The 25,487-nt window shown below is 40.2% G+C and overlaps 1 protein-coding gene across 2 annotated transcripts in view; it reads left to right on the top strand.

Moving 5' to 3' along the window:
- MCUB (mitochondrial calcium uniporter dominant negative subunit beta) overlaps nucleotides 1-25,487 on the top strand; it is a 42,755-nt gene that overhangs the window by 12,191 nt on the left and 5,077 nt on the right. For both annotated transcript variants that reach the window (XM_059470452.1, XM_059470453.1), the window contains exons 2-3: nucleotides 22,891-22,966; nucleotides 23,221-23,391. In XM_059470452.1, coding sequence (XP_059326435.1) covers nucleotides 22,891-22,966; nucleotides 23,221-23,391 — 247 coding nt within the window. The remainder of the gene's footprint in view (nucleotides 1-22,890; nucleotides 22,967-23,220; nucleotides 23,392-25,487) is intronic.

Genomic DNA, 25,487 nt, shown 5'->3' with positions numbered 1-25,487 from the left:
AGGGAAATATGTTTGAAGCCCAACAGCACATACTCAGAGAGAGAGAAATGTGGAAGAACACTTACTGCAAGGCAGTGGTAAAAACACAGAATTAATGGACTCTTATGTTTAGCCCAGACTACCAATATTTACTGAGCAGTTCACCTAGGTTTTTGCTGGTTGGTTGTAGCATGCTCTGTCTACAGTAACATGCACTCTGTGGTATTTATAACCCCTGATCAGTGCAGAACTAACCATTCAGAATATCCCTTCTTGTTGAAGATATTTTTGATAGTGTTACTTAATGCCTTTGTTTAAATTTCAGAAGTGTTTGCGTGTTGCCTCAGAGCCTGCAGCAGCAACAGGTAAACGTGGCAATAGGGTTTAAACTGAGTTTCACTCATTCAGAGAGTAAAAGAAAATAAACATAAGGAGGAAACAACCGACAGATACTTATCAGTCTCAGGTGAGGAAAGAGTTTTTTTATAATGTTTACTTATCCATATCAAATCATCTTTCTTGGAACTGGAACACTGAGAAACTGTATCCCACTGAAATTCTGTGGTATCAAAGAGACTTTGATTTTCCCTTGTATTTTCTTCTAAGATGACATGTTGCCAAGGTGGTTGTGAGTCCCTATTCCTTACTTTTTGTTGATCAGGTATTTTTTCTAATTTTAAACTTTTAATAAGCCATCCAGACAATATTTTTTACTGTGGGAAAATGCTCATAACAAAGGCCTTTAGGACTCAATTTGTTGCTGTACCTTCTGCAGACTGCATTCTTCTCAAGAAGTTTTTTAATGTGAGAAAGATTTACGAGGATCCTTTTACTGTGTTGCTGTGGGGAACTCAGGTCAGCTCCCAATGTCTTTCTTCCTGACAACAAAGTAACAAGACAGTCAGAGAGCCTGGCCAATGCCATTTTCTCCATTTTCTGAGAAGGATGGTGAGATGGAATAGTCCTGGGTATTCTGCTTTTGTATTGCAGATGGTCTTGGATATGCAGATTGGACTCTGTGGGCACGATTATGCTTTTCACTGTGTCTTGTTCTGAGTGGGCTGCAATATCCAGAAAAAGCTGTCCATATGGGGAGGCTCACTGTGAACCTGGAAGCAGTGTACAGCCTCTCAGTGTGATGGTGCACCTGGACCAGAAACCCTTCTGTGTTGTGTGGGGGGCATGTAGTGTGCACCTATTCACCGGCTGGGGAAGAGAGCAGTGAGCCAGAGCTTGTTTGAGGCTCTTGCCTCAGGATGCAGCTTTTTGTCCAAGTGACAAATTCCCAAGGTAACAGAAACAAAAAAAATTTCTTAACCAAAGCAGGTTATAGGGTACAGAAACCTTTCTCCTCTCTGTATTTCTACTGAAGGATGTCGTCCATATCCACGTCAGTCACTTGATGGCAAACAGCTCCTTGAATATTTTGTGTGTGCGTATTTTTCTTTAATGTCATAACTTCTCAGAAACTTTAGGCACTTATCTGTTAAATAAAATACTGTGGTTCTTTGTACTTGCCGTCCACTGAGATTTGATCCTTTGAGGTCAATTTGAATAGTGGGTTTTTTTCCAAGCTCTTTCACAATCAAAGGATAATACATTCTTTTATAAAAACTGAGATTCTTATCCTGTAAACAACCAATGACAGAAGGGTTTACATAAATAGATTTGGAGTGTGTGTGTGTGAGTGACTTGCCAGTGGATATATTTTACTCTTTGGGATCGGACTTTTTTAATTTGATTTTTTTAACTTGGTCAGCAGTAGTGACCTAAGTTAAAGATTGACTTGGCTGAATGTGAATGGGCTTTTTGCAGAAGGGAATGGGTTTCAGCATCAAATGGATTTTACAACAAAGGAAGTTTGATTATTGCTTTGGTATTTTTTCAGGTATTTTCTGTCAAAGTGGTTTTCGTCTCGTTCAAAAATTAAAAATACTTTCCATTTTAGTGTTCAGCCTCTCCTATGTAACAGGAGTCAATAAATTGTACTAGCATGATTTATTATAGATAAAAAAAGGTGAAATTTATACCTTTTGAAACATGTAACAAACACTCAAAGTCCTAGATTAGGAAAAAGCCAAGGAACTGGTGTTAATCTTAGTTTGAAGGAAAAACAATCAGTGTAATTATTTACCTGTTTTGTACATATGAACTATTGCTATCCTGAGAGGCTTTGCTGCTATAATCATACTACAAGTCTTTTTTGTGGCCACTTTGACAAGCAGGAGACATTATTTGTTTACTTTGAAAGTTCTAAGCTTAAAATACTTAGAATAGCATATTATCATCATAGATTCATATAAAGGTTTGGGTTGGAAGGGACCTCAAGGATCATCTGGTTCTGACTTCTGTGACATGGACAGTGATGCCTTCCACTTGACCAGGTTGCTCAGAGCCCCATCCAGCCTGGCCTTGAACACTTCCAGGGATGGGGCATCCATAACTTCTCTGGGAAACCTATTCCATGTCTATTCATGGATCATTTTCTGTATTGCTGCTAATGACTTTAATTAATGGGGAAGAAAAGTTTAGCGGATTTTTTAATTAGATACTTCTGAGCCAGCAGTAATAGATAAGGCACTCACACAGAAGTGTACCCATTGTCTTTGCAGAGATGTTTCCTGATGATAGCTATATCAGTAAGTGCTTTTTAATGCTTACAGTGCCTTAGCAGAGCTAATGTGAAAACATTTTAAAAATATGTAACTGCATCTTTAAGTTCTTAATTACAGAGGCAAGAGCTAAATGCAGTGTTCAGCCAGCTGGACAGTAACCACCTCTATTCAGCAATGCTGTGAATCCAGGTGAGCAGCTTGTCAAGAATAGCATGTCAGGTTTTCTTTGGCAAGTCAAATTGTCTTTTTCTTTTCTAAGGCAGAGGTTAAGAATTCTAATGGGTGCTTAGTGGAAGCCTGAGGTGCTGTCTCTCAAAGAAGAAGGATGCTGCTTCCAGTTAAATGGCACTATCTTGCCCCTACACGCGGCAGTGGCTCTCAGTTTCTGTTCAGTGCAGAGCTGTGTGTGAGTGAGGAGCTGGGGGCTGATGGGGCCTCTGGATGCACTGGGATGCTGGCCCTGTACCAGCCTGCCAGCCTGGCCTGCAGGACCAGCCACAGCACTTCTGTTTGCACCAGCACCATGGGGTGCTGATGCCTGCTTTGTAGAGGGGACAGAGGTCAAACTGGAAGCTGTTTTTCCTTGCCCACTGCCAAATGCAACATAATCATCTGTTTTGTTGTTAGCAATGCTAAAGTAAATTTAACTCATGCTCATAAAATGCCTGCTGTGTGATCCTCATATTTTTAGTGGAACACAGAAATAAAGCAGCTGGTGTAGTAATAAGACCTCCTGCTTGCCATAGATCTGAAGGTATATTTGGGAGTGCAGTCCTGGCATTACTCTTCTTATAATGGTGCTGGTGACAGTTGAACTGGAATTACAGAAATAAATGATCTTTGAAATCCTCTGATTTCAAAATTCCTTTGAAATTAAAAGAACTAAAGCTATCAGCTTTTCTCTGCTGAAAACAGTCTAACTAGAGCTTTTTGCTGAAAATCAGAGCTATGAAAGAAATCTGCTTTGTCCTATGTTGCAGTGGTACACAAAAAGCATAACAAGAAATTGCAATGTTGCTTGGACCCACAGATGTGTCCAGAAGTGTATTTCCTATCGGCCCTTTGGATCTGGTGCCTGTGTAGAATTCTAATCCTTATGAATGTAGTCAATTTTCTTAGCAAATAGATTTACGTATTAGTTAGGACCCTGTGACTCCAGCTTTAGGGTTTTTTTACTGCCTATTTTTTTCTGTGAGCTGCTCCAGTGATCTCCTTTCAGTTTTGAATGCTGACCTGAGTATCAGAGCTTTAGAGGATTCAACTGTCTCTTTTTCCTAAGGGCATCTGGATATGCTAAGTGTAATTCTAACAGGCTGAAGAGATAAAAAAGAGAGAGAGAAGAGGGAGAAGTGGTAGTTGGAATGACAGCCACTCTCTCATTCAAACTCCTTAGAGAAGGACGTGCCTTGTTCCTGCAGTTCTTGCTGTGTGGAGGAGCTGTGGGCCTGGAACAGACAGCTGGAAGAGAGTGGCCAGGACTTGTCTTGCATCCTCAGAATGGTGCAAAGGTTGCGGCTGCTCTACACTGGATACTTGTCTTTCCTCTAGCTGCTGGGCCCTGGAATTGCCTGATGGCTTTTTCCACACCTTCCTCACCCTGGTCTATGCCCAGCTGGATAACACTTCATCCATAACTGTGAAATGCCACCCCTCTGTCTCCTTCAAACAGTTTGTGAGGCTAAGCACAATTCTCTCCCTCTGTTAACAGTTGGGAAAAGTTTTTCTGATCTGTGAAGCTGAAGCTCACAAAGCAACAAGTGTAGAGCGAACATTCAGATGATTCTTTATTTGAAGAGATAAGAGTGACTGAAGTTCATTTCAGCGTAAATGCTGTCATAATATTTTAGCAGGCTCCGTTCACATCCTTGAGGAGAAAGGTGCTAAATATGGCGCACTCTCTGGTTCAGGCCATAAGGGATGAGGAAAGCATGATTCTGAAGTAAATGTAAGGAGAATCATGCTGAGAAGTCTGTTGGCATGGCTTTGGTAGTTAAATATTTACCAGCAGCAGACAGCTCTTAGAGTCTCATTTTTCTTCAGCCATTGTTGTAATGAGGTAATAAACCATGCATGGATCATGGGTTTCCAGGGAAGTGGCTGCAAAATGTCCTGCTTCTTGAGCAAGGACAGTTAATGTCCAGTTCCTTTAAGAAAGAAACTAGAATACAGTGAGTATTTATTGAACATCACCAGAAAACAAGTTTCTGATTGAACTGTAGAGTTGCTGTAGCACAGCTGGTTTCATGTGGGGTAGAGATAATTTTCTACACAGTGGCTGGTATAGGGCCAAGTGTTGAATTTGTGTTGATCACTCAGGGCCTCTCTCTGTATCATACATGACTTTTGCAGGTACGGTCCTGAGTTTGATGGCTTAATTTGATATTGTCCTCCTTCCCAGCCCCCCTTATGGTCACTCTGGCTTTTCCCTCTGGACTGCAATCCTGAATGTGCTTGCAGAGGACCAGAATCTGTGTTACATGGAAGGGGAAGAGCAGCAGTGGAGGAACACCTGCTTTGTCTTAACACAGCTGCCAACATCACCCTGCAGCTGCTGCTGCTGAATAGAGAGACTGTGCTTATGTGTACCTTATGTTTTGCATAGGCAGAACACAAGATGATTTCTGAAGTGGCTGATGGTTTTGGTTTTTTTCCAGGCTGTGCTGTCTCACTGGTGCTGAAAACAAAGCCATTTGATAAAAGAGATTAAGAACTGTAAATTCCTTTTGTATCCCGCTGAAATCAAATGGCATAGATGTTGAGAGAGATTCTGAAAGACACCTAAAATGTGAGATTATTATTTATTGAGATTAACATAGGGTTTATTTTGTAATTTTTGTTGTAATAAATTAAACTTGACGTCACTTGATATTCATTTCACTTGGCATTATCTCAGTGCTAGACAAAAAATTGCTGGTCAGAAGAAAGAGGAATGTAAAACCTTTGCCATGCTCTTCCCCATCTCCTTGTGAGGAAACCCACTGAATTTTGGCACTCCTGAATAAAGGTTTTAAATGAGGAATCCCTGTGAATATGCTAGGAAATGTCAATATAGTTGTGTTGCTTGTGTAGGAGGAATTGTTTCAGGGAACAAGAGAAGAAGAGTGTTGGTACTACAGGAGTTGAAATATTATATTAGCGTTCATGTTATAAAGACAGTGGTCTCTGAAGAGAACTCTGAAGCAGTAAATTGGTAGAAGCTGTATAGATTAATTTATGAGGAAAAATGTGAGAATTAAATATGTATAACTTGCCTAAGCAGTGACTGTTGGGGTTCATAAATCTAACAAGCATGAGAGGTATAAGCACATACACCAAAAAAAGAACTCTGCATGTAGTTGGGGCTATGTCTGAAAAGGAAACTTCGAGTATCCTGTGTGTGACTTCCTAGATGGATGTCTAGTAAATATGTAGCAATGAATATCTTGTCTTTTTAGGGTGATTAGAGGTATCTGTTGAGCCTGACTTCATCCCATGACGTTAGTCACATGAGCTGTCAGTGTTATTTGTATCTAGTGTTCATCTAGAGTTAACTGTGCTGTCTTAGGTCCTACAGACAGATGCTGATATGTAAACCTGACAAACTCCTCACTCTCTTCTCATCCTTGAACACCCAGCTGTGGGAAGGAGTGTCACAATCCTTTTCAATCTCTCAAATTTACAGGACAATATACTCTATAAACTAAACTTTATTTAATGAGCTTATTGTGAATGAAAGCGAACATATATGTCAAATGAGCTCAATCCTCTTTGTACAGACTAGTCTAACACGAATTCACTAATTCATCACTTCATTCATCTTTTAAAGCCCTTCCAGCTAATTTGATTATAAGTCTCTTCCTCAGAGTATAATTGAGCATCTCTGTCTGTGATCCTCAGACAACTGCTGCAGGCAGGGAAGAACAATTACTTCTTTATGGGCTTTGAAAAACCATCACTGTTTAAATAATCTAAGTTACTTAGAAGTAACATAGGTAACATTCTCGAGATCTCATTTGTACCTTGTGCGCCGGTGAGCAAAGTAGTGACCTCATTGGTAGTGCTGATCCTTCCTTCTCCCTCACAGTGTGGGCATCTTGGTGTCTCCCTGAGATGAACAGAAGCCTCAGCAGTGCAGCTGCTGCTGGATCTGCTCCAAAAGCTTTCTGGGTCAGCTGAGGATATTGAGTCTGTAGCATTTCCTTAGGATTCTGACAAAACTGCCAGGCAATTGTGATGCTAAGGTGGTGGTTGCAGGCGGCAGCGAGCTGCAGATGATAACTTCTCCTCCTTTCCAGGGACTCTTTCACAGACTTTTTCTGCTCTTCCTTGGTGTTCTTCTTTGAGGGTGTGCCAGTTGCATTTTCTGCTGTTTATGGTCCCTGAAGCCTGCAGGAATGACAGGAGTCTGCCTGAATCAGCCCAGAGTGTGGAGCAGAGCTGGCTTCAGTGTGTGCAGCCCCTCTGTGCTGCATTTGTTGTTTCTGTTTGTTACAGCTGTTTTCTGTGTTTGACAAAATAGCTGAAGCCTATGAAATTAGATCTCCTAAATGCAAGTTGCTGAATGTCTTCAGTACATGTGATCTTTGCAGTGATAGTTGTGAGACCAAGCAGAATCAGAGTGTGGCAGGGATGTCAAGCTGCTGCATTTTGTGATAGCCACTTTAAAGTTATTTGTATTTTGCTCTTTCTGAGTGGAAACCTGTAAAATGGGCTGAGAAAGGGAGTAAAAACATTCTTTCCTTGTTCTCATTCTTCTTTGGGTACCTGTGAGGGATTTTGGGAGGTTGTTGAGCTAGCTGGACTGTTGTTGGGCCATTCAGAGGGTTTAAGAGCAGTTCTTGGTTTTGATGTGGTTCTTGTTTCTTCATAGCTGATCTGCTATGCCCTCAAAATACAGGCAGCAGATATTCTGGCAACACTTCAAAAAAAACCAGGGGCCCTTGATAAAAAAGAAAATTGTCAACAAAAATATGCACTTACAAAAGAAATGGATTTAGACATCAAAGATTTAAAATTCAAAAGTTATATGTGGATAGTTTAAAATGTGATGTTTGTCTTGGTAGGGGTTTTTTTCTGCTGAGTCTTAAGACAGGGAAGCACATAGCACTCTTTCACATGTGATGCAGAGATGACAGACAAACCGGATTTGTTCTTTCCTCTACCTTAAGTTTTCTATGTTACCTTTAAGTAGCTTAAATTATTTAAACTGTGTTGGTTTTTCAAAGCCCGTAAAGAAGTTAATTGTTCTTCGCTGCCTGCAGCACTTGTCTGAGATTCAGAGACAGTCAGTTATACTGTGAAGAGGAGCCATACAATCAAATTAGCTGCAAGTTCTGTAAAGATAAGAATATATTTCCTGCCTCCAACCTTCCCCTGTTCTGCTGAGCAGTTTTTTCTAAAACATCTTTTGGCAGGCTCGCTGCTGTGTTGTTGAGCTGCAGATACTGGCAGCTGTTATGTTCTGTGCAGAGGTGCTCTGTGCTGTCTGTGCCTGAACACCCAGCAGTTGCAAATAAAGCAGTGGGAAGGACCAAGATGCCAGGTGCTCGTTCCATCTCATATTTCAGGTGCCAGCTGTGATTGCCACGTAGGGTCAGGCTGTTCAAGCAGAGGCATCTTTCAGAGAATGTGGAGTGAGGAGCTGCAGAGGGTTGTCTTAGGGCACTCCTTTATCATTCCTTGGCAGGTGTCAATCACCTGCTCTGTGTCACAGGCTGGAAGTGCAGGAGCTACAAGAGCAGCTGCTCCTCAGGCATCGCCTGTGCTGAGACAGGAGCGTGACTTTTTCCATGAGAGGAGCTGAACAGCAACATGAACTAAAGCTAATGGTTTGGTGTAAGGAAGCAACACTCCACGGAGACCTCTAAGAGTTTTTGCTCTTGTTCCAGTTTAGTTTTCAGAAAGCTCTTCCTTCCTCTTTTCTACATTTGAGCTGTTTCCTTTTTGTTTAAATGCAGCTCATGAAGTACATTGTTAATTTAGTCAGGTAGTTTACAGTTACTTCATAAAATCCAAATGAATTACAGAGTGGAAAATAAATACAGGTTTTCCATACTTTGACTCATACAGGTTTGCAGTTAGCTATTGGACCATGGCTAAATCTTCATGCTCCAAGCTGATGGATATTGTTGATAGTTGTTCCAGTTCAGTCATCCATGAAATGGTCACAGATTTATAGTCAACACAGAAGTGAAACTGTCAAAACAACTTGCCTGATTACGACAAAGAAATAATGGTCACAGATTTATAGTCAACACAGAAGTGAAACTGTCAAAACAACTTGCCTGATTACGACAAAGAAATAGCAATCAGAGAACTGGCAGGCAGCTTCTGGGCTGAAGCGTTTCACTTAAGAAATTTCAGTACCATTTGCATTTTGTATCATTTCTGAGAAATGCATAATATGCAAAATGAATTTGTGGTTTTTAAAGAATTTTGATATGTCCAAATCTGTTATCTGGCTGTTGCTTTTCATGGTATTTTTCTTTGGAGAAAGAAAAAGAAAAAGTAAGTAGACTAATTACTTACAACATATATTATAAAAAATACATGGTGGTGGGTGAATTGCTACAGCTTAACTGCCTGACCCCATGGTCTGCAGGTTGAATCTCATTTTTTAAAGTTTTCAAAAGAGATTGTCATGTTAATAATAAAATTGAGTAAGTACCAACAACTGGAAACACAGCAGTTGAGGTCAGCTGTTTCCTCTCTGATTTCTTAAACATGGGTCTACTTTTTAGATTAAGAAAGTGAAGTGGTACTATTGTACTTACCTGCTTGGCTTTCATGATCCTGATAATAGGAACATGATGTGGAAATGGTCTCATCTGGGATAAAAGTATTCTGAGAGAGTGTGGAGAGGTGGAACTATGTTTGTGAGCACCACCAGGTGAACTGAGAGTTGCAGGACTACTGAAGATTGGCAGCAGTGCTCCCAACAGCTTCCTTGAAGCCTTTCTTTTCCTGCCCCAGGCATCTGTCCATCCTGCCCTGCAGAGCTCCAGCAGAAAGGTTGCTTACCCTTATTTCAGAGAGTCTGCCCACCTTGGATTGCTCTTAAGAGTCAGATGTTAAGTCTAGAAACAAAGAAACTAACCCCACAATTTGCAGTTTATTTTTATTGACATCCCAGGCACTGTTAGAGTAAATCCAGGCTGTACAGATTACCTGTAAAATTTAGGTGATAACAAAATATAGGTGGGCTCTCTGGGTTATTAAAATGCAAATTGAGAGTGAGAGGGAGGTGTCAGTACAGGAATGGTGTGGAGGCAAGGCTAAGGTACAGAAGGGGCTGTGAAGAGAAAGGCAGCAAGCTGTAGTGCTGTAGGTTGGTGTTGTGATGCTGGTCACGTTTGCCCTGCTGAACTCCCTGTGATAGACTTAAACAGTACAGAAAATCCAAACACCATTGCTGGAACAATGTACCTCAACTTTGTACCTTTAGATCTGTAACATGTTGTGAAGGCTTGAGCCATTTTATAGCTACAGCAACTCTCTTCCCTTCTCTGTCTGCCATGCCCTCGCTGAAGTGTCGCTTTGTTTTGGGCTGAATTGCTCTGGAACACCAGAAACTGTGAGTCTTGCCTGGTGGGAACTCTCTGTCCTGTGTAAATTTAAGATATGTGCAAAACTGATACAGAACTAAAAGACCCCTTAACAGCTTTTCATGATGTTTCTATTCAGGTAGCCTGTAATGGTGTGAGTGCAGGTTGCACAGGACAAGCCATCCAAGTCAGATGGCTCACAGACCTGACAAGGCTGTTTCTCTGCAGGTACTTCCCTAGTCACCCTTGCCCACAGGATATGCCTGGTTGAGCTGAGGGTGGGAAGTGTCAGTGGGTCCCCAGTTAGTAATGCAAGGACTGCCTGTGTGCCTGCCATCTCTCAAGACTGAGTGGAAATTTGTTTGCAGGTTCAGGAGCTCCAAGGGTTGAGATTGTTTTCTTCCTTTTGTCAATTTAGTGTTTTGATGACCATGGTCAGATGGATTTGGATGAGTGGTGGGATATGTGATGAATATCTCCCAATATGGAGTTGTTCAGCACGCTGGTAAGTGTGTAAGTGACCTCCTTTAAAGAAAAAACGTAATCTTTAGGGTACTAAAGCCCTTTGGGAGATCCATGAATGTAGCCACAATGTCTGTGTATGTATTCCTGGTTGGTAAGAGTAATGATGTGCTACTTTTGGAAAACTGGATGCCCCATTTCCAGGAGTTACAGATTCCAGATAGTGAGGATGCAATGCAAATGTTAATGTTCTGAAAATAACGAGCATGCTTTAGCCACAAAACAGAAATAGATCAAGTTGAATCAGGCCAAAATAATATTTTTGTTCCTTAGCGGAAGAGAATTCTGAAGTGAACTGGAGAGTTCACTGACCAAAATCCACCTGGTTTTCAGGCTTTTCTAATTTAAGCTATGGACAGGAAGGCTATATATATATGTTTATTTATATAGAGATATATGTAGATCTCCCTATATATATAGGTATGAAATAGCTGTAGAAGTGCCTCTGATATCATTTTCCCATAGCTCAGGGTTTGGATTGGCTTATCTTGGCTCTAGGCAGAACAGGAGCATGAGTCTCTGCAATGTGGCCTGTCATTCACCTTTAACAATGAACATGAAGCTCTGGATAATGATTATAAAGAATGATGAAGAATAAGTATTCTTTGATTTGTTACTTTAATCTTCTAGAGGTAACACTGAGCTTTAGACTTTGCTTGCCTTGCCTTGGAAAAATAATTGAGTCGTTAAGTTCTTTGAAGAGAGTAAATGGTTTACTTCTGATTCTGTTCATGTACAGGTGATTGCACTGCTTTTACTTGCAGGACATTAATTATGAAACAAAAGTGAGGGTTTATTTTTAAATGATGGTGCTAAAGACATTTTACTGATTAGCTTGGAAATTGCCTGTAGCTGACAGCTTGGTATTTGAAAACAGAAAGAAATTCAGCTATTCACTGTTTGACAAAAGCTGAGCTCTGACTGCTGGACAGTTTTGTAAGGAAATAGGTAATCACACATAATGTAGCAGAGGTATGAGATGGCAGGTCAGCTTGACTGTAAGAAAGAAGTGTTTTCTTTCTGACTGCAAGGGATTCTTGAGCAGAAATGTTTTCATGGTGTGAAACCTTTTGCTGTTGTGTCTGTTGCATTTAATCTTTAATTTATATCCTTGAAGCCAATTGTCCTTGTAAAATTGACTTAAAAGCTGTCTTTCTCCTTTTTGTGAAGGAATATCTCTGACGCTGTGAAAGGTGCAATAATCCATTTCAAATTCTGAAGTTTGACAAACTGGAGGTGGGAGCAAGTAAGGCCTAACTGGGCTCCCAGCATACCAATTACTAACACCTCCTAAAATGTATGTCTTGAATTTGTAAACAGGATGGCACAAAATAAACTGAATGCAGTGATGCCACATGTTTGGTGTGGCCATGTAAGAGCTCTTACCTGCCAGTGTTTATGGTTTAGTATCCTCAGTGTCTGGAGCAAAATACAATTACTGGTAAGATATACAGATTACCCAAACAATACCAGTTACTTTGCTGATTAATGGAGAGGTCAGTGGTAGGAAACTCTGTGTCCTTGCTGAAATGGAATCCTTTTGCCATATAATATGTAAAGGTGAGCAGAAGTTAGGTTAAGTGTCCTTTTTTCCATCTATGAGGTGCAGTAACATGTGCAAGGTTTTCCACTAAGCTACCAAACCCAGTAGTGTTGTTTCAAAACAGTTTTTAAAAAAGTAAAAGAAAATTATAGGATGTAAAAAATAAGTTCCACCATCTGGAAACAGAGAATGTAAATGATGTGTCCGTAAAGTGGCCATTGTGAAAGAGGCATGAGGATAGTGAAGGCTGTATTTGAACCCCATTGTAAGTTGTATTCAAAAGATTTTGGGGCAGGTGAGCATGGAGAGGGTACTGGGAGTTAGGAGTGTTAGTCTCCCAATGTAACATTAGTGAGTCTGGAATTCGGAATGCTGGAAAACTAGAAAGTTTTGAGCTTTCTTTAAAGACACTACAAGAATTGTTTCCAGAGTGAAAAAAAGATATTTTACAACAGAAGCCTGAAGATTACCAGTCTAAGTAGCTTCTTGTAGTCTGCAGGTACCTACAAACAGGAGACATTTCTGAGGCACTTGCATTTAAATGTATCCCAGAGGTGGAGCTGGGTAAGAGGTTCTGCCTTACAATCACTGTTACAGCCATCTGCTTGTGTTGGAAGACAAGATGACTGCATCCAATAGATATATTGGTGTTAATATAGGCTTGAGGAGAAAAACAGCAACAGCTTTGGGCCACTGCCTGCTGGCTCTGTGTGGCATCGAATTCTTGTTTGCTGTAGTAACATATGGTAAACCTTGCATTCAGAAGATCCAGATTCTTGCCCTGTCCTGAATGCATTAATAGAGGAAGAGGAAATAGAGAAGCTCTTAATTGGGTGGAGTTCAAAGGCTCTGGGTGGAAAGGGAGCAGCTCCCATGCAGTCTTGCTCACTTCCCCCCTGGGAGGCACAGTGGGCACATCGGAACGCAGGTTTTGGTCCATCCGGGGCACACAGAGCCTTTCATCCTCCTGTACTGCTTCTGATTGTTTTTCTTGTGATAGTAACCTTTAGAAAAAAACCACTAGAAATCTCTACAGGAAAACTTCATTTTTGTTTGCTTTGCCTGCTCTGTTGAAAGGGATAAATGTGCAAGCATGTTGTACAGAGTAAAACTGAAGGTCAGAACAATAGCTCAGTGTATCACAACCAGTATTAGTTGTTGATTTCAAAGTTTCATTGCTGTCTATGCTTTATGCTTTTACTTCTGCAGGAAAGGTAAAAATCTGTTTATGGTGGATTTGGTGTTGCAAATGAGTTCACTCAGTCACTGGTTCAGCTAAATTATGTTTTTAAAACATTGATGCCAACAGCTGAAACAAGGAAGTGAGTAGTACCACCAAAGCCAAAGCCATTTGACCATTTTAGATTAAAAAACTTCTTGAATTGTAGTGGGAGAACATAGATTTCCAAAATTAAAGAAAATTAAAAAATGAAATAATTAAAGAAAATTTAAAAATAAAGCAAAAATGTTTCCATTTTGACATCTGAGAACATTTTGGTGTGTCTCTTTGGGAATGGCAATGTTGAGACCTCTGTCCACAAGTATTTGGGAGTGATGGGTCCTTAGACACAAGTCATGAAGTGCCAGGAACATACATGGTCACTGGGACTTTTGCTGAATATTGGGCTAGCGAGGCCTCAGCACTCTTGGCAGCACAATTGTGTTTTATGCCAGAGTGGTTGGATTTTCTAGATTCCTCTGCTGTGGCAACTTTTCTGTCGGGAGTGCTCTTGAAGCTACTTCTCCCAGCAGAGCTCTCTTTCAAGAAAACAAATAGGTGGTTTTAAGCTTGCCTGCTAGATGAGTTTCGTGGTTTTAAAACTGTTAATGTAGATCTCTGATAAGGGCTTAGAATGAAGTCGTGGTCTTCTGTAAAGTGTTGGTCTTGCTAAACTCAGTTTGTTGTAACTGTTCTGCAAAGTGTGCATGAAGGCTGGAAGCTCTTGAAACTGGTTTGTAGTTGCCCCTTTGATCTTATTCCTTAGAAATGTTTACTTCCTTTGGTTTTGTCTGATTTTTTAATTTATGTTTCTGCTGTTAGGCTCTGTGGTTTCTGACACCACCTGTTAAAGTTTCTATGAAGCTGTGATGTTAAGTTTGCAGTTGTTTGCTCACTGTGGATGTTCTTACAGTGTCTGCCCTAGACACTTTTAAAAAATATTATTCATTAGAAACTATCAAAAGGGAAAGCATTATGATTCTGTTTACTTCAGTTCTGGTGCCTTTGTTTTCTTGGATTACTTTCTAACAAGGATAAAAGTGTCTTCTGTACTCCCTGCAAGTAATTTGAGTATCCACAGGAGTGCAGCAGCATATAAAGCTGGAATATAAACTAAGTCCCATTTTGGAATTGCTTCATAACTATCTGTTATAAAGGATACAGATCACTATATCTACATCCTAATGCCAGCCACTAAGAGAGAAAGAACATTTAATTTGATCTAGTCTGTCAGTTGTTTTGTTGTTCTGCTCCTACTTTTTCTTTTTTTGTTGTTTTTTAGATAAGAAATCAGAAGAAATACGTGTTTTCCCTTTAGAAAGTACCTGTTTACAGCTGCCTGCAAAAAACATGAATTCTTAAGTGTTTGGACTAGTCTTATTGCAGACCTTTAAAGAAAAAAAAATATGATGGTTTCTAAAACCATCAATGTATGATATAGACAGCACATTTCTGGAATTGTTGTGGCAGGAGAAGGAGGAGAAACCTCTCTAATAGTGCAACAACAGATAGTCCCAGTATAATTTAGAGCAAATCTAGGTGTGACTAAGCTAGACATGAACTGTTACTGTCCTCTGTTGTCTTGGATCTGATCCCTAACATTTTCCCCCCCCTCCAAATAATAATTAACAGTCTGCATTGCCAGAAAAAGTTCTGCCTTTGGAGTGATGGTGTTTGGGCAGGAGAAATTGCTAGCTGTGGGAAATGCTCTTCAAGAGAGCAAAGTTTCTCTGCTATTTTACAGAATAGTGCCGTTAAGTTTTCAGGGAGTGGAAGAAAAGAGGTGATACAGTTGAATGGAGGGAGATCTTTCCTTGCCTGGAGCGTTGCAGCAGCTGCTCAGCTGGTTCCCTTTCCAAGATCTGTTTAGTGGAGCAGTTCTGGAGTGTGTTACCTGCTAGAAAGCTTGCTGAAAATCTGGGTGAAATCTGTCCCTGCTGGTAATTCTCACTGACTTTTCCCTCATATCTATCACATACTAATTCTAAGCCTTGAGTCAGTCAAACTTTCCAAGCAGTCTCTTCTTTTTTAGCCAAGCTATAATGTCCTTAAGGCTTTTGGAATTTGCAGTTGAGTAAAGAAAAGCCTGGGGAAAGAATGCCCCTGAAAGAGAAGTACGTTCTTGTAGGTATATGAAAACCCAATTCTGTTGAGTTTTGGGGAGGAGGAACACGGTTATTTATGTTGTAAACAGAAATGTCCATTATAAATAAAAATGTTGATAAGCAGTTCCATTTTCTGAGTTACATCATCTTTTTCCTGTGTACTACAACCTGCTCAATGCTTTCAATCTGAAGACTTCTGTGGGAGAAAAGGAAGATTTGGCTGTAACTTTGATAAACATGTAAGTGTATTCATCTGGCATCCTTGTGTCTCTTGTTATCTCATTTCAGCTGAAATTTAAACAAGGTTTTCCTTGTCTGGCAATTTGAACAATTAATGTTATTCCTAGAGAAGAGTTTGAGCAATTTTTTTTCTTTCTAAGAAACATGAAAGCAGCTGTGTACATTAAGATACAGTCTTTCTAAGACCTCTGTAAGAAAATGTGCAGCAAGCCCATTTTCCTATCTAATAAAATATAAGTGTATTTCTGAAAACAAAGTCACTCTTGTTACTCTTAAAGTTTTCCAGCGTTTCCCAGATCAGCCTGCCTTCCCAAAGGGCACAACACAAGAGCAAAGATCTGTTCTGTGGGACAAATTAAAAATCTTGTCTGTGCTGACACATTAATATTTTGACCTAGACTGTTTTGGGGAACAGGTGGTACAGCTCTTGATTGTAGGCTTGTTTTTGCTTTTGATAAAGCACAAATAAATTTTCATTCTATAATCCCTCCCTCTCAAATTCTTAGCCCTGTCTGATTTGCTAACTACCTTTTAAGAGTTGCATCCTATCTTTCCCTCTGAAAATGAAGTAGATTGGGAAGAACAGCAGTTTCAGACAAGCGGACTCATTGAAACCAGATGAAGATGCAATATTTCCAATAATGTAAAACTTTAGACTCAGAAGAGATTGAAGATTTGCTTTTCTTTGTAGAAAGAGAAGAAAAAGTTTTGATAAAATAATAAGACACAATGATGTTGCTTCTAAAAATATACTTGGCCTGTATGGCTGTCTTGATTTTAGGCCTGTTTTTACACTGGTTTGGAGATCAGCTTGTTTTGAAAAGGGGGAATGTCTGTACCTTCAGAGTAGTCCCCAGAAGACACTGCAGGTGCTGTCAACTCATGTTCATCCTTCTCATCTCAGCCCTTCTGGTGTTGCTTCTTCGTAGTGAGGAGTTACTGAAATCATACTTTGGGTTAAAGGAGGACAAGGCTTAATTTCAGCCTGGTTTAAATGTCAGTTTTCTCAGCATCTGTTTTTGTGGCTTGTGAAACAGATGTGGATGGACATCCTGGTGCTTCCCTAGAGCTCTGCATCCACAGGTGCCTGGTGTACCAGAGTCAGATGACCTCAGTGAGATACATCTCAAGAAGAGGGACCTCTGTCCCTGTTGCACAATGGATTCTCTCCCCAGTGTGCATGCACCCAGTGGATTGGGGTGTGCATGAGGGCAGGGAGAGTTTGGGCAGGGAGTGGGTGAGAGAGCACAAAGGAATAGTGAGGGAGCAGAATGCAGCTGGAGGATGCACACCTGCCCAGTGGAGAGTCTCCAGTGGTGGGTTTGACCTGCTGGACCTTCATAAAAGAGGTTCTTGGTGGCCAGTTGCCTCAATGTACTTCTTATCATAGCTGTCATTTTGGTCATTGGTAATGTTTGGCTGATTAAAACTGGTGGCAGCTGTTCTTGGAATCTGAGCAGAGGCAGGAAATGAAAGATCAGCAGGGATGATAAAGGCACAAAAAATAACAGGCACATGAAACCAAAATTGTGATGGCTTGGGCTCTTTTATTGCATTTTAACAGTGCTGTAGGGCAAGTGAGTTTTGAGGAGAAGCCATATGAATCCTGTATTGCTCTTGCTTGTTCAAGATCACTGGAACGTACATACTCGTGTTGAAAGTACTGCTTTGCTGGAAGAGACCTGCTGGTTACTTCTCTTAAAGTTGGTTTGTACTGAGGAAGGGCTTAAAAATATTGCAGATTTCAAATTAGCTGCATTGAAAGGATTGAAATATCCAGGGTAGTTTCCACAGTGCCTTGTGGAACAGCTGGGAAAAGGTATTCACTGCATTGCCCATTTCAGACAGGAAAGCTGTCTCCCAGGAAATTTTTTTTTTTTTTTTTTTTTTTTTTTTCATCCTAGGAAAGGGAAATACTCCCAGGTGTCAAAAGTATCTTCCCTGGCTGAAACAGGTGTATTGGTGTAGGGGTGTTTTGACAGAATGAGTGATGTGTCTGTTGCAAGGATTTTGTTTGTTTAATTTAATCTAGGTTTCCAGAAATCTGAGTGATGGCTAAATCTGAGTGATGTGCTGTGAAGCTGGCTGTTTTCATTGAGGCAGTTGTTGCGTGATCATCTAAATCAGTCCTAGGACCAGCAAAGAAACAATGACAACCATTTGAGTGAAAGAAGAGACAAATTAAAAGTTAGTAAGAAAGAAATCGTCTGAATCTCAAATGGGCACTCGCAAGATGATTGTAGGTGGTTGTTAGGGCTCCATATGTCTTATTTTCTTGATCATGTAGTATTGCTTACAAAATCAGCACCGAAATTTAATAGCAGGTATCTCCAAAACGGCCTTAGTGACTCATTTTATAAAGGGAAATACCTTATGTGTACTTCGTGTAAACTTTATCGGAACAATGATTCATTTTTGGTTAGCTTAGCTGAGCATGATCTGCAAGCTCAGTAGACTGTGGCAGCACTTGCGTTTTATCTTCCTTTCCCTTGGTTTTAAACCATTCTGAAATATCTGTAGATTATTCTGAAACTACAGATTGTTAGTCCATAATTAATTAATCTTGGTTGGTTTCCCTCAGAGAATCAGACGGGAGCTGACATCATTCATCTGCAGGGAGCTTCTAAGTGTGTTTGTCAGAAAAACATGTAAGTCACTATGGAAAATATACATAGCTATTTATAGCACATGCCTTCACTGAATGTGTACCTGCCCTCATGTTTCTCCTGCCCTTGCAAGCAGGCAGCATCCAGGGAGGTGACTTTTCCTGCTCTCTGCTTCACAGACTGGGTGAGATCAGCACATGAGGAGAACGATGGATACTGAGAATGTTGGCTTGTCTGGTGACACTCAGGGAAATAAAAGGCCCCAAAATTCATTCTTAGGCATTGCAACTGCTAGTTTTCCCCATGAATTGTCTCTTCCTGCTCCTTTCCTGCAGTCCTCTTCAGTAGCTGTGTGAGGGAGCTGTACCAGGTGTTGGACAAGGACTCCAGGAGATAACAGATCTCTTCTGCCTGTAGCTCTACATCCCTATGGAAAAGCACACTGCAAGATGTGTTTTATTTAGAATGTGTTTTGCTGCAGTGTAATTAAGGGTAAAATGCTTGTGCTTTGTGGAGTAGGGCATTTTATTATTGGGCTTTTCCATATCAGATTCTTATCATTGCCTCAGAGAGAAGGGAATGAAATGTGGGAGACCATTCACATAACAGTCTGCATTATTTTTTGTGAGGACTACCCATGAGTTTGACTTGAGGCAGTCTCAAAAGGATCTCACACTGAAGGATTATAGTGTTTCACTTGGTAGTATTGCATGTCCCTTCAGGAAGAGAGCAGACAGAGTTGAGCTGACTCTTTTTTGGTTGCTTTCTCTAATAAATGCAAAATACCGGGGACTCAAATGTTGAAGGAGTATTAAATTTTTTATTGCTGTTGAAATAACAAACAAAAGCTACCATATCTTCCAAGATGCATATAAGCAAGGACAAAAATTTCAAAGATATGATTCCTGGCTAACTGCATTTTGATTCAATACAATTTGAACAATACAATGAAAAAGATTTATTATAATATTTTGGTATGGTAAGTCAAAATTAAGTAAACAATAATTTAGAAAGTGTTCTCGGAAAGTGTCCTTATAACATCTTTTTGTAGAATTCCATCTTCAAGATGACTTTCTTGTGTGAAAAATACTTTATTCTCTCTCTCTTCCCCTGATAATGTTCTACAAAACAGAAGTTATGGTTCCTGATGAGGTTACTATTTGCATATGTAGTGCTGAGCAAGATCAGAGGCATTCATGTCACCTCATATACTGGTAATGAGACCAATTTTTTTAGACATAACCTGTCACAAGTGAATTTGAGTTTTAAGTTTGTGGGAACAATCACTCAAAATCATAAGAGGTAGATTATTTGGAACTGCCGGCTCCAGAAACTGCAGTGTAGGGAGGTTCAGTCATTTGCCACTCTCAAAAGTGACAAATACAGTATTTCTATTCCAGTCTCTCCCACTTGTCATGTCTGGCTGCCTGGTTTTCCAGTTCAGTTATGCTGCTGCATAAGTTCCTAAAACTTTGCTGTAAACCACCAGAAAAATATTGAAATTTCCACTCTTGACTTTTAACAGTGGCAAATTCTCTGCTGTTAGAGACCAGAGGTGCCCTTAACAGAGGAAGTATATCTTTACATTGCATATATATTTTCTGGTGTATACCAACTGGTATTTTTAACAGAATATGTTGGATTATTATTTTTATCCCAATTAACACTCTATGCCTTAAATTCTTCAGAGTTTTCACTCTCAGGAGAGTCCATGCTTTGAACTAAGTTAAGAGATGAGGCCAACTTCTGCTCCCATGTATTTTTTTTTTTGGTGTTTTTTTTTTTTTGTTTTTTTGTTTTTTTTTGGGTTTTTTTTTTTTTGTGGTTTTTTTTTTGTTTTTTTTTTTTTTTTGCAGGTATAGCTGAGGGAGAAGGAGTGTTTCACAGCTAAATGCTGTTCATCAGTCTTTAACTCCTGGACATAACTGGGGTTTTGTCAGAGGTGTTTTAGCCAGGTGTCCTGCTACATGTGTGTACAAGTTGCAGAAAGCTGTAGAATAGCTTGCTTAGCCTTTGTGGGGTTAGAGGAATTAGCCCAGAGGCACACACTGGCATAGAGAAGAGTTGTTAGCAGTGTGCTGTGCTCCCTACAGTATCTCAAGGCTTGTGGTTCAGGGCACACATTCCTGTTTCAGCTCTCACTGATGTTGTTGTGAGGGCAGTCTCTCTGTTTTGGTCCCGTAGTTCAAGTCTTGTAGCTGCAGTGCTTGCTGACTAACATTTCTTTTCCAGGGGTAGGATAGGGGTCATTCCACCTCTCAAAAGGAGCACAATGATTTGGCTGTAGGGCACAAGCTAATGGTTTAATAACTTCCCTTAAAATGGAGATTTAAATCTGGAAACAGAGGGATAAAGTTAACCCAGCCCTTCATGCTTCCCAATTCATCAACCTAGAGCTAATATGAAATAGTTAATTATTTGGAAATTAGTTCAACTCCATGGCTCTATGGCTTTTACTTTTCTTATTCTTTGCATGTGATTTTAAGGGATACTCTGCATTTAGACACAATTTAAAAAAAAAAAAACAAAACAGCTCCAGTATATAGAGATTCTTTCAGTGGATAATGAATAGTAATGTCAAATCTAAAGAATAATAGAATGAACTACTGTTAAGATCTTATTTCAATATATGTGATTTAATAAATATTTTAAATTGATATATTAATATATTCATTTTGCATTAATTGTTGAATTGTTTCTTCTATAAGTAAAGTATATCATTAATTCCTTTGGTTGGGAATTTGGGTAACCTTCAGATACAGGCAGGGTGCAGTTCATTGCCTGGGGCATGTTGGATGATCAGTATCTAGATACTGGTTGCAAAGTTACACATTAAGTGTCTGTAATAAAATTAGTTCCTTATTATCCCTTTAAATCCCCATGGAGAAACGAGTTGCTGTTGTGTTCAAAGCTGTTGAGTTTTCCTGCACACCGTTCCAAAGGAGATCCTGTTCTGAGGGCTGTCTCCCTGCTCCAGGCTGTGTGTTCCTAAATGTTTTGTGGGTGCAGGTTCCCCCTGCAAATGGGATGAGGACTGGCAGGCTGGGCTGTGTCCTGCCTGCTCCAGTGAAGGAATCTTGCTCTGCTCAAGAAACAGATGCATCCTTAGCTCTGGGGGGCTGTCAGCATTCCCATGCTCCTGCTGTCTGCCTTTCTTTGAGCAATACTTCTGTGTTTAAGTAATTCTGCTGTTTGGTGTAGGTTTCTGACTGTCTTTGATCAATGAAGATTACAACACACAAATTTCTCAGTATTGAAAACACTCAGAATTCCTTACTTTCTTTAAATCCCGAAAAGTACTGGTTCCAGGTAAAAAGTTAGGGCAGTGTCAGCATCTTTGAAACACACAGATTCATTTATAGATTACCTTTTTATTTAACCTAAAAGCATATCCCTATCCAGACAGCCAAGGCTGTATTTCTTTAAAAACAAATAAATCATGTGAAAATCATGTGAATGTTGTGAGCAGTGTTTGGCATATTGAATAGCCAGGGCCTTGTGCATTTACAGTTTTGTTTTCCTGCCTTGTCAGAGAACATTATTTTGCAGACTGAAATGTTTTGGCCTTCAGAAAGATGAGCTATAAAGCTCACCGGGGGAAAATCGATCCTTATCATCTCTCTCCACCTTGTTTTCCACCTTCCCCAGCTCTCATATTTCAAATCCCAGGCCTTGGTCCCACCCATGTGTGGTTTTTGTAACCGGCTTGGTCAGGGATGTGATTTCCCTTCTTTTACCTGTTACTCTTAGTTTATAGCAGTAACATCTGCTCTGTGGAATTGCTGCGATAAAATTGTCCCTCTCCTTGTGCAGGGGGATTAGCTGTGGGTGCAAAGGACATTGCACCTTCCACAGCCTGGGTAGACAGCTTTAAGTATTGGGTTTAATCAGAGCAGTTAGTCTTCTGTGTTTTGATATGACTGTGTTGAAGGCTACTGATGGTTCTCCCCAGTGGCTCTGGAAGGGGCAAGCTTTGGCTTTTGCACCCTGCAGGTTCAAAAACCCGCTGACATTGCTGTCCCAGGGCAGAGGTAGTGACCTCAGGCCTTTTATTTTATTTGTGATTGTTGTTCATGACTCTGCAGCGAGTTTTCTCTGAAGCCATGCCCTCTGTTGGAAGTTACACTGTGAAATTCTGCCTTTAGGCACCGCAAGGTAGAGGTTTTTCAAGTGGCTGTTTTGTGGGGAGAAGAGAGGTTTTATTGCAAGAGTTGCATGAAGCAGTTCAGAAGCACTGCAGATTTTTTTTATTTCTTTTTTTCCTCTACTCTTTTTTCCTTGAGTTAATTAAACCACAATAGACAAAAAGTTTTTCTACGGGCAATACCGTAATGCCTTTAGCAGAAATCATGCTTTCTATAAGGATGGTTTCATGTTTCTCATAGAACTGCCAAGTAAGGGGTTTTTCTTCAGGCAGACACCTCTGATGTCAGATCACATGGAAGCAGATCACCGGGACAGGCTGGGTGCTGCCTTTAACCAGGTGCACTTTGCATCCTGACTATCCTAAGGTGAGTTCCCTTGTGTCCGTGCTGCAGGTGGGGCTCTGGAGGCACGCCGGAGCCTGGAGGGGCCGGGAAGGAGCACCTTACAGCACGCTGGTGCCATCTGATGGTAAGCTTTCACAGCAACTTTTTCCCCTTCCCGTCGGTGCCAACAAGCTTTGTATTTATTTTATGAGAGTCTGTCTGTGAGGTCACATTAGTTGCCTGGTTTTATATATATCTTCTAGAAATAGAAATACTGTATTAATGTTTTAAAATCTGGAAATGTTTTATGTAAGTTTATCCTCTGTTTAAAAAGCAGCTTTACATTAAGCTACAATCTACAATGCAATTTTTTCACTTAGTTTTCTTTTTATCCCTCAGAAGTAACTATTAACTACAGACATGGTCTTCCTGTGATAACTCTTATGCTGCCCACAAGAAGTGAACGCTGTCAGTTCACTGTCAAGCCAGTAGTGACCACTGTAGGAGCTTTCCTGCAGGATGTGCAAAGAGAAGATAAAGGAATTGAGAGAGCTGAAGTCTTTGCAGTAGGTATGTTGTACTTCTGTTATTCCCTGAGGTGAATGCATTCCTTTTCAAATGGACTGTACTTCTCTTCTGGAGCATAAGTTCAGTCCTCCATCAGGCTTAGCACTGTTGATGATTAAAAATACAGAATTGAATCTATTACTGGAACTCTCCTTTTATCCCAGTAGTGTCCTCTGTTACCTTTTTCAGTCTTTCTTTCCTTGTCCTCCATGATCATTTTTGAAAGACAACCTGTCAGGCCATTGAATGTGATGCTTGCCAGTTCTTCAGTGTTACCATGAGCTAAAAGAATCCATTTGCCTTACTACAATACAAACTTGTGTATGAAAAACTCAAGAGCTAGGCAACCAGATAATGTGTGCAATAGTAAAGGACAAATTTTTAAGACATTGAGGAGATTTCATGTATCAGCTGGAGTGCAGTATTTTACGGCCTTTGGGTTGAAAGGAACCTGATTGCTAGGGTCAAAGGATAACTGGTATTTTAGCATTGGTGTGGCCTTTCCTTCTTGTAATATCCTGTTTATCCCATTGTCCCAAGTCTTCAGATAATTTTCTCAAGCTTTGCTCACTGTTTTCTTCTATTTTGTCTCTTTGGTTTGCCCATTGATAAAACTAATATTGAATTAACCTTATTCTCCATTTTACCTCCAAGAAAACTTGGTCTGTATTTTGGCAGTGCTCTTGCAACCCCTGCCCTGGTACTAGAGAAGGATTCAATCTTAAAAGTAGAATTAGGATGTAGGTGTTTTGGTCTGAATCTGGTAGAATAGCTACTTGAATTTGGCTAATTAAAAGCATCTATTCCTCCCCTTCCCCCACTCACACCCCTCAAAAGAAAGAAAAATAAGGATACCTACATTTCTACATAAAGTTTTATTTAACAGCAGGTAACACATAAGCAGAATAAAGGGTGGTGTCAATGGAAGCTGGTCTGGTTTCATAGCTGAGTGGATTCATAACATTCTTTTTTTTCTGGTTGATACTTACAGAGGGCTGCAGGGGCTTTTAAATAAACTGAAAATAGATGGATGTTCCCAGAAGGTCTGGAAGCCACAGACTTAAGAGAAGCTGCTTTACTTTCCTTTGTGGGCACATTTAGTAAAACAGGAAGGTACTCCACAGAGCAATTTATTGATATCCTCTGGAGCAATGGAGATGTGATCTGTGTGGATCCCAGTGTGGACATATGCTTCAGGAACTTCCTGTACACAGGAGCTTTGGTGTTGGGTTTTTTTGGTCTTGTTTTGCTTTGTTTTGACAGTGTCTGCTAGGGAGCAAAACCAGAAAATTCTCTTGAAGATAATTTCCTAAAAGACTCTTTTATCTTCAGAAGCCACTGTAGGAAATGGTTGTTGTGAGCAGCTGGCCTTCCTCTTAACACAGAATTTTTTCCCTACAAAGGATTTCTTAGTGGGGTGGGGCAGAGCTTGTGCTGGCAGCAGTAACCTTTGCGTACTGCTGTTGTGCAGACATCCAGGACAGGAGTGTTTGGGATTCACCGCTGGATTGCTTTCCTCTCTGCTATGTCAGCAAAAGCTAACTATTCCTGCTTCAGTGCAAACATGGGTCCCTTGAGAAGCATGAAGTAATTCATGTAAGAAACCTACAACTCCAGCATTTTTGGCATGGACAGGCAGCAGATTCCAAAGTGGAGATGAATTTGAGTTGTTTTCACCTCATCTGATCTGTTTAAACACACCCCCATCCCCTCTGATTTGGGAATGCTTAGACTAAAACACTGACTCAGAATAATTCTCTGCTCTGTATTTGTCAAATGCCAGGCAATTGTAATGTTATAGAACAGCTGAGATGTTTAATTCATTAGGAAACTGATACTGTAAAGAGAAACTATTGGTCAAGTACTGAGAGTTGAACTTAAACATTAATTATTAAGGAAAAATTATGAAGCCTTGATTTAGTGTAGACACACTTCTGTGCAATTTAACCATTAAATGAAACCTAATCTTTACTGAAGTCATCAGTGCGGTGTACGATGACTCGTTTTCATTATCTGTGGATTTGATTTTCATCCTGCAAACCTTTTGTAGACAAAAGAAATTACCCTTTACCCACATTGGAACACTCATGTTTAGGTAC

This window comes from Ammospiza nelsoni, chromosome 4 (assembly GCF_027579445.1).
Source record: "Ammospiza nelsoni isolate bAmmNel1 chromosome 4, bAmmNel1.pri, whole genome shotgun sequence".
Classification (NCBI taxonomy): domain Eukaryota; kingdom Metazoa; phylum Chordata; class Aves; order Passeriformes; family Passerellidae; genus Ammospiza; species Ammospiza nelsoni.
This window is presented reverse-complemented; position numbering and strand designations above follow the sequence as displayed.